The 8,855-nt window shown below is 53.1% G+C and overlaps 1 protein-coding gene across 1 annotated transcript in view; it reads right to left on the bottom strand.

Annotated features, from left to right (window-relative positions):
• Nucleotides 1-8,855, bottom strand: part of MYO18A (myosin XVIIIA) — a 182,496-nt gene that overhangs the window by 18,833 nt on the left and 154,808 nt on the right. The window contains exons 36-38 of the mRNA XM_015421898.1: nt 8,189-8,374; nt 4,493-4,632; nt 3,884-3,928 (exon numbers count right to left, since the gene is read on the bottom strand). Of these exons, the coding sequence (XP_015277384.1) occupies nt 3,884-3,928; nt 4,493-4,632; nt 8,189-8,374 (371 nt within the window). The remainder of the gene's footprint in view (nt 1-3,883; nt 3,929-4,492; nt 4,633-8,188; nt 8,375-8,855) is intronic.

Raw genomic sequence — 8,855 nt, forward strand, 5'->3', positions numbered from 1 at the left:
CTTTCCCTCTCTGTATTGCCAGGAGAGAAACCCAGAATTATAGCCCAGAATGGATAATAAAAGGAAGAGAAGGCATTGCAGCCGCTGGAGAGAAGGGGATATTTCAGCGCCACTTGGCTGTGAGGGGAAGGAAGGGAGCGCGGCCAGCTCCGTTTTTACGGCCCTCCTCTTGCTGAGCATCAAATTAAGGCGACGGCCGGGAAGAGGGATGCTGCCATCCCGAGTAAACTGGAGTTTAGCAGGCGGCATGGCAGTGGCAACTTGGCTGGGGTGGAGAATTTACAGCCCGGCGCAAACGAGCCTCCCTGCGCGCACGAGCAAGGAGTGTGGCCTGATTTATGCGCGGGCGTATGCAGCGGCCCCATCCGGTTTAAATCCTCTAATTTATAAGTGGCGTTCATAACTGTATTGATTGCCTTGAGCGCAAAGGTGCTGTATGCGTGGTGGTGCTGGGGAATCTATTCCTGCATGGGGGAAACCGTGCTCGTATAAATCTCTCCTCTAATAACGGTGCTGTTTACCACTTTCATTAGGATTACAGCAATAACAACTGTATCTATAAGTAAATCGGAGTGTTGTTTCTCTTCCCGCCTTAGCAGGCTCTATAACTCTCCTCGCGGCTTCCTGCAGTGCTAAGTGGAATCGCCTCCACAGACCCCGAGGAAACTTTGCAGGAAGCGCCTAATGCGATCTTAAACGAACGTGCTCTTCGTTGCGCTGGGGGTTTACTCCCTGTTTGAGGAGGGTGCGGCGGACTGGCGGTTTCCCCCGAAACCCAAACCCCTCTTGCTGAATTCAAAGCAACAAGCTCCTCTTGATCAGCTGAACACATCTTCCTCTCCAGGAATAAATGCTGGGAGGCAGTTTGTTATTTTTTGCCTTGAAAAAAAGCCAAGAAGGCCCGTAAACAAACTCGGGGGCAGCTGAGATTTTAAATTGTCGGAATTAAACCTCACGTCAAAGGCAATTTATGTCCAGGCTAGCGTGCCATTAGTTAACTGGGATCCAAATCACCAGGGAACGAACAGACGCAGACTGAACTGTGGGGGACATTAATTGTGTGTGACAACAAGGCTCTAGCGGCCCTCTATCACTGCTACACACAATTACATTTATCATTAGCCGACACGGATCCCGCCACAGCCCAGCCAGGCCCCTCCGTGGCTCAAGAAAAAGAGGCGCCGCCAAATTCATCCCAGAGGGCTGCCCAAGACTCCCTGCCGCAAGACCACCCCAGGGGCTGAGAACAAAGGGATGCCCAGTGCTGGGCTGTGGGGTGGAGATCCAAAGGGGTACCCCCATTTAAGCACCCAAAAAATGATGCCCGTGCCCCAAAATCCCTATCACTGTTCACCCGTTATCCAGCTGCAAAATCTGGCTTTGCACCTGAAGGTAGCTGCAGCCAAGACCGGCTCCCAGGTCTGTGTACTTTTACAACTTGAGGGGTTTTCCAACGCTTTAGAACATAGAGACGTAAAGCTGGCAGGGACCCCAACCCAGGGAATTCACAGCTACCTTCCCCCCCCCCCACACACACACACATACTGACTCCTGCTCGATGCCCAGAGGAAGGCAAAAACTCTTCAGGATCCCTGGGTCGATCTTGCCTAGAGGAAAATTCCTTCCTCACCCCCAAGTCGCGATTGGCACTACCCTGGGCGTATAAGAAGGGGCCATGAGAGCTGAGCGCTGGCTCTTCCCTTCCTGCTCTCTCTCTCACAATCTGCCTCAATTTACAGAGTCAGCATTGCTGTCAGACTGCCATCCAGCCTCTGCTTAAAAACCCTAAAGAAGGAGAGCCCACCACCTCCCGAGGAAGCCGTTCCACTGGTGAAGAAGAAGGAGAAGAGATTGGATTTATACCCCACCGTTCACTACCCAAAGGAGTCTCAGAGCGGCTTACAAACTCCTTCCCCTTCCTCTCCCCACAAGAGACACCCTGTGAGGCAGGTGGGGCTAAGAGAGCTCTGACAGAAACTGCTCTTTTTCAACAACAGCTCTTATTGGAACTACGGCTTGCCCAAGGTCATCCAGCCAGGTGCAGGTGGAGGAGTGGGGAATCAAACCCGGTGCTCCCAGATTAGAGTCCCCGCACTTAACCACTACTCCAAACAGGCTTTTCTGTCAGGAAGTTCTTCCTAACATATGCTGCATCCGCGCACACACGTTACATAATTAGTTGGACATTTGTCACACTGGGCAGGACTTCCATGCAGTTGCCGCTTCCCAACGAACAGCAGACGTTTAGGCCCCCCGCCCCATTATACGACTGAGGAGCCCCAAAGTAACCAGGCAAAAAACGTGCCCCCCTTTAGGTTGTGCTTTCCTCTTTACCCCAGCAGAGGCTGGCTAAGAGGTCCTCGGGAAATGAGCATGTCTGAGTCAAACGCCAACTACATGCCTGCCACAAGGGCAGCCGTTGCTCCCCTGGGTCTGACCCCCTAGGAAGGACAAAGTCGTTGGGTCCCTTCGGCTTCCCTGCCATTCAGACCCGTAGCCATAGTGTGTCTGTGTGTGTGTGTGCAACAAGGGCAATGCCCCCCACAAAAATGCCCAGCCCCGGCAGGCGCGGAGAGGGGCAGCCTCGCCGGGTCTTCCTGCTTCCACAGTTGGCTCCTCAAAGTTTGAGAAGCCGTCGGTGAAGTGGGAAGACCCGGTGGGGCCACCGTGCCTCCCCACCCCCCACTTGGCGGTGGTCACCATGTGGCATCCCTGGGTCTTCTGGCTTCTGGCTGCGGCCGAGCAGGAGGGGAAGGAGAGGGGTGGCCTCGGTGCGACCTCGACGGGTCTTCCTGCTTCTGTAGCTGGCTTCTCAAACTGTGAGAAGCCCACGATGGAAGGAGGAAGACCCGGGGAGGCCATGCAGCAGTCACCCCTCTCCCTACCCTACAGTGGGAGCCTGAGCCACAGGGGGACTTGAGCTCAAGTCTCCCCACGGCTCAGGCTGCCATCGGAGTGCTCCGGAGTGAGCCACCAGGCGGATGGAGCTGCCAGTGGCAACGGTCAATTTACTCCCTGCCAATGCTCCCTCTAAGCTGTGGAGTCTCGTGAGCAGAAATCCTACTTTGTGAGCTCCTGGCATTAAGGTTGTGAGCAAACGATTTGGCTACTGCATCAATTAGTTTGCTCTGGAGCCCTCCTTCAGAGCCAGTTTGGTGTGAGAGCCAGTTTGGTGTTGTGGTTAAGTGTGCAGACTCGAATTTGGGAGAGCAGCATTTGATTCCCCACTCCTCCACTTGCACCTGGCTGGATGACCTTGGGCAAGCCGTAGTTCTGATAAGAGCTGTCCTTGAAAAAGAGCCGTTTCTGTCAGAGCTCTCTCAGCCCCACCTGCCTCACAGGGTGTCTGTTGTGGGGAGGGGAAGGAGTTTGTGAGCCGCTCTGAGACACCTTTGGGTAGTGAAGGGCCATGGGGTATAAATCCAATCTCTTCCTCTCTCTCTCTTCCTGAGCTAAGACAAAAATGTGAGAGCCGGAGGCTAAAAAACTGTGAGCTGGCTCACACTAACTCAGCTTAGAGGGAACACTGCTCCCCACCCCTCGCCAGCAGGTCCAATTCCACACACCCCCCCAACAAAAAAGTTCTGGCTACAGGGTGGCTGCCCTTCATCCCTGCAAACGCCCTTAATGCTGCTCTTCACCAAAGACCAAACGAGGCCCCGTGCTGCTCTCTCGTGCACCCGTCTTCCTCCCCCCCCCCCCCCCCCCAGCAATGAGCTGGGCTGGGACACAGCAAGCAGTTAAGTGTGTCAAGCTGATGCTCATGCAGAAGGGGCGTGCAACTACAGGGGGGGCAACACGGCCCAAGCCCCCCGTGGCATGCTTGAGGTTAGGGGCAGCAACGAGTTTCTGGAAACCCAGGGGGAAACAAACTCATCCTCACAGCTTATTCCTGCGCTTCTGGTACTTTGTCACCATGTCCTGCAAACTGGGGAACGGGGGAGGAGGAGAAAACGAACAAAAAGCAAAATGAACCAACAAAACGGGGAATGGGGGGAGAAAAATCCAGCCAGGTGGAATGAAGGCGTCACAGAAACCGGGCGTGCGGGTGGAGTGGAAGGAAATCTTCTCCAGCGACTCTTAGGGATTATCCTGATAGTCAAGATAAGGGCTGGATGGACTGAGGCGGGGGTGTAGACACCCACTTTCAGCTCTAGCGAAGCGTAGCGTGAGACAAGAAGATGGCAAGAGCCGCCTGCCTAAGACACTTTTGCGAAGAGGACAAGCCTGTCCACAGCTATTAGCCAGCAGATGACACCGAACCTCCACGTCCAGAGGCAGTCCACCTCCGAGTACTGGGTGAGGATGCCTGCCCTCATGTGGACAGTGTCTGGTTCGGTGCTGTCAGAAGCCAAATGCTGGCCAAGAAAGGCCACAGTCCAGCCTGACGGCTCTCATGGGTTTGGGGCCTGGGGAAGAGAACTGATGGGGCAGAGCACGTTCCTTTCTTGGAGGTGTACTCCCCCCCAAGCCCCCCCCCGTTCCTGCTCACCTGTTGATCAGATCCTCGTTGTCATCGCTTTCCATCTCATCCTCGATTGCAGCCTGCAGGTCCCCGATCCGCTTGAAGGCCAGCTTCAGGTCTGACTGCAGGCTCTGGTTGGCCGCTTCTAAGCTCTCCAAGTCCATCTCCTAGGCGAAAAAAAGGAAGGCTCCGATTGGGGTCCAGGGACTGCCCTGCAGAGGCTGACCTCAGCCACGAAGACATAAGAACATAAGAGAAGCCCATGTTGAATCAGGCCAATGGCCCATCTAGTCCAACACTCTGTGTCACACAGGGGCCAAAAATACCAGGTTCCATCCGGAGGTCCAGCAGTGGGGCCAGGACACTAGAACCTCCCCACCCCCAAGCACCAAGAATACAGAGCATCACTTGCCCCAGACCCAGAGTTCCTATCTAGGTAAGGTAAGGTAAGGTTCCCTTGCTCGAAAGCCAGTCGAATCCGACTCTAGAGTTGCGGTGCTCATCTCCATTTCAAAGCCAAAGAGCCAGCGCTGTCCGAAGACATTTCCGTGGTCATGTGGCGGGCATGACTAAACACCAAGGGGCACGGAATGCTGTTACCTTCCCACTGATGTGGTACCTATTTATCTACTTGCAATTTCTTGCTTTCGAGCTGCTAGCAGCTGGAACTAGAGACGGGAGATCACTCCGTCATGCGGCACACTCGGGTCTCAAACCGCTGAACTACCGATCTTCCATAGCTTGCAGTTCAACGTCTTAACCACTTGAGCCACCGCAGCTCCTTCCTATCTAGACCTTGTGGCTAATAGCCACTAATGGACTTCTGCTCCATATGCTTATCCAATTCCCTCTTGAAGCCGTCCATGCTTGTAGCCGCCACTACCTCCTGTGGCAGTGAATTCCATGTGTTAATGACTCTTTGGGTGAAGAAGTACTTCCTTTTATCTGTTCTAGCCCAACTGCTCAGCAATTTCATGGAGTGCCCACGAGTTCTTGCATTGTGAGAAAGGGAGAAAAGTACTTCTTTCTCTACCTGCTCTATCCCATGCGAGCCTTCAGCCCCCCTGGGGGCACCCTGTTCTGCCAGCCCCTCCGGAGGCCTTTGCACTCCCAAGACTCCACTACCCTACAGGGGTTTTCAAACTGGGTTGTGTGGGAGACGGTTCCTCGGAAGTCTAGCAATAGTCACGGCCGAACTCCCATGAATGAATCTGACCGCTTCTCTGCTGACTTGTCTACTGCTACACGCGGCCAGATAGCGTGGGATGCATCCCAGAATGTATGCGCCATTCATGCCATGCAGTGGCGAAGCCCAACGGTGAGGCCCTGCCAGCACCTTAAAACATGGGACAGAATGCTTAGCCACAAACAACGGCTGTGCGAGATGTGGAGAGGGTCTCCCGTGAGAAGGGGTGAAAGTGATGCTCTAAAGACCCCTCACAAGCTGGCATCTTGGGTACGCTTCAGTGTCTGCTGCCTTGCCTGGGTCATATTCCACGGCCTCAGATCCAGGACACAGATCTTCCACCTGGCCTGGTCCACGGAAATTGCTAGCCTCTCTGGTTCCCCCAGCCAGCTGCACCACTCTTCCTGCAGAGTCGTCTTACAGGCCAGGGTTTCTGGTACCAGGCCAGACTTCTCCTGCCTCCCAGACATGTTATACCAACCTGACTCCCTTTATCTACTCCCTAAAAAGGAAAACCTTGGCAGCTGGGACGATCTGCTTTGCAGGAAGCAGTGCCATTTGCTGAAGGCACCCCTTTCTGTGCGGGAGCCTGCATCACTGACGCCCTCGTGCCTGAAGTGGCAGGCCAAAGTCCCCTGGATTGCTGCATTCCAGCTTGTGGCAGGGAGGAACTTTCTCAACAGATTTTTTCCTGACATATCTGACGTTTGGGGGTAAGTACAGCCGAAACACAACTGGAGCAGCGGGGCCACCTCTGTAGTCCGTGTAAGCAAATTTTCTTTCTTACTGTGGCTCAGTGGCAGAGCCTCCGCTGGGCGGGCAGAAGGTCCCAGGTTCAATCCTCGGCTTCTCCATTTTAAAAAGGACCGGGCACTGGGTGATGTAAAAGTCCTCTGCTTGAGACACTGGAGAGCTGCTGCCAGTCTACGTAGGCAACACTGACCTTGATGGGACACTGGTCTGATTCAGCAGAAGGCTGCTTCAGGTGTCCATGGGTTCAGGTGAGCTAAGCTCGGAGAAAGCTGGTTCAGCTGGCTGTGCAAGGGGCTGACTAGCCGACCTTGTGACATCCCACTTCCACCAACCCTACTCTGTTTTTAAAACTGGGGGGGGGGGGTTGGGGGGGGGAAGTGACCTGTATAGCCCAGGCTAGCCCAATCTCATCAGATCTTGGAAGCTAAGCAGGGTCAGCCATGGCTAGTGTTTGGAAGGGTGACCTCCAAGGAATATCAGGGGCGTGGTGCAGAGGCGGGCAATGGCAAACCACCTCTGAAACGTCTCTTGCCTCAAAAACAAGTCTGGCTCACACTGCCTTGTTGTTGTTGTTGTTCAGTTGCACAGTCGAGTCCGACTCTTCGCGACCCCATGGATCATCTCCCGCCAGGCTCTCCTGTCTTCCGCCATCCTCTGAAGTTTGCTCAATTTCATGTTCGTTGCATCGATGACACTGTCCAACCATCTCATCCTTTGCCTTCCCCGTCTTCCTTGACCTTCAATCTTTCCCAGCATCAGGGTCTTCTCCAGTGAGTGCTCCCTTCTCATTGGGTGGCCAAAGTATTTGAGCTTCAGTTTCATTATCTGGCCTTCCAGGGAACAGTCAGGGTTGATTTCTTTTAGGATTGACTGATTTGATCTTCTTGCAGTCCAAGGGACTCTCAAGAGTCTTCTCCAGCACCACCTAGTGGTGCATAATGCTAAAGAGCTAGAACTTCTGACTGCCAGATTATCGTAATACCTCCTGGCTATTCTGCACACAAGGCCGTAGGATGATTAATCAATCAACTGTGAAACTGACAAAGGAAATATAAGTTGCATACGCATACCAGAGGCCATTTTGTAAAGGACGCCCAGCCTGCTTCACATTGGGGGAGGGGGCATGATGAGAGAGACAAAAGCAGACCCCAAAAGGAGGATTAGTAGGCCTGTCACAGTTGTACTGTGAAGGCAGGGAGAATTTGGATTCGACTAGAATAAAGGAGGGGAGAATCGAGTCTTTGGGACTTATGTACGTTTGCACGCAGTTTGTGGTCCTTGTCCAGGACTTGTGGCAAAATCGGTCAGTCTCATTCAGATGGAACAACTGGAGGGAGATTTGAAAAACCCCTATAAGATATGAACACAGTCTTCGCAGAGCCGGGAGCAAGTGTGCATCGACCGAACGGGTGCCTATCTCCAAACTTTGATGAAAGAGAATCTACAGAAAAATGGGGAGGTTCCCCATGATGGCAAAGCATCTATATGAATTTAGGAGGACGCTGAAAGAATTTCCACATGGAAGCGAGGTTTTTTGAGCTGTGGAGCTGTTTGTGTGTGTTTGTGTGTGTGTACGCTTCTTGTACGTACTAAGCATGAGTCACCTTGCCTTTGGGTGGGAGTGGGGAATGGGGGAATGTGGCGGCACTGAAGATGCCACACGGAAAAATTCCTTAAAGAACAGCCCGAGTCTGGAGTCACAATTCCCACAGGCAGACACTTGACGGCACAGCGGCCTTGGAAGGACCTCTGCCCCCCACCCTGATCACCCCCCCTCTCCTTACCAGTTCGTGTTTTTTGCGGCTGGCCTCGGCTTCCTTCTTGGCCAGCTCGGCCGTCTCCTCCTTCGTGTCCCGCAGCTGGCGCTGCAGCCGCTTGTTCTGCTCCTTCTCCCGGTTTTCAGCGGCCGTCCGCTGGTCTCGTTCTTCCGTCAGCTTCTCCATGTTCTCCTTCAGTCGGGTGGCCAAGCTCTAAGGAAGACGAGGGAGAAGGCGGCAAGAAGAAGAAGAGATTGGATTTATCCCCCGCCCTTCGCTACTCGAAGGAGTCCCAGAGCGGCTTACAAACTCCTTCCCCTTCCCCTCCCCACAACAGACACCCTGTGAGGCAGGTGGGGCTGAGAGAGCTCTGACAGAAACGGCTCTTTTTTCAAGAACAGCCATGCCAGCTAGAGATGTAAAATTTCCGGAAATTTTGAAGCTCGGAAAGAAACCCGTTTTTTTCCCCGGGAAAAAACGGAAATTTTCGGGAAAATTGAAAAAAACACTACATTAACATTTCTTTTGTCTTTTCTAGATTGAAAGTCATTCTGTTACTTTAGGAACATAAAATATGAGTATGGACATTTTTACTTGGCATGAAATTATCACAACTAGCATATTAAAAATATAGTGTATCCAAACAATTAGTACAAACAGAATACCCTCCCACATGCAAAAACAAAACTGAAAC

This window comes from Gekko japonicus, unplaced genomic scaffold (assembly GCF_001447785.1).
Source record: "Gekko japonicus isolate JY-2015 unplaced genomic scaffold, Gekko_japonicus_V1.1 scaffold21, whole genome shotgun sequence".
Classification (NCBI taxonomy): Eukaryota; Metazoa; Chordata; class Lepidosauria; order Squamata; family Gekkonidae; genus Gekko; species Gekko japonicus.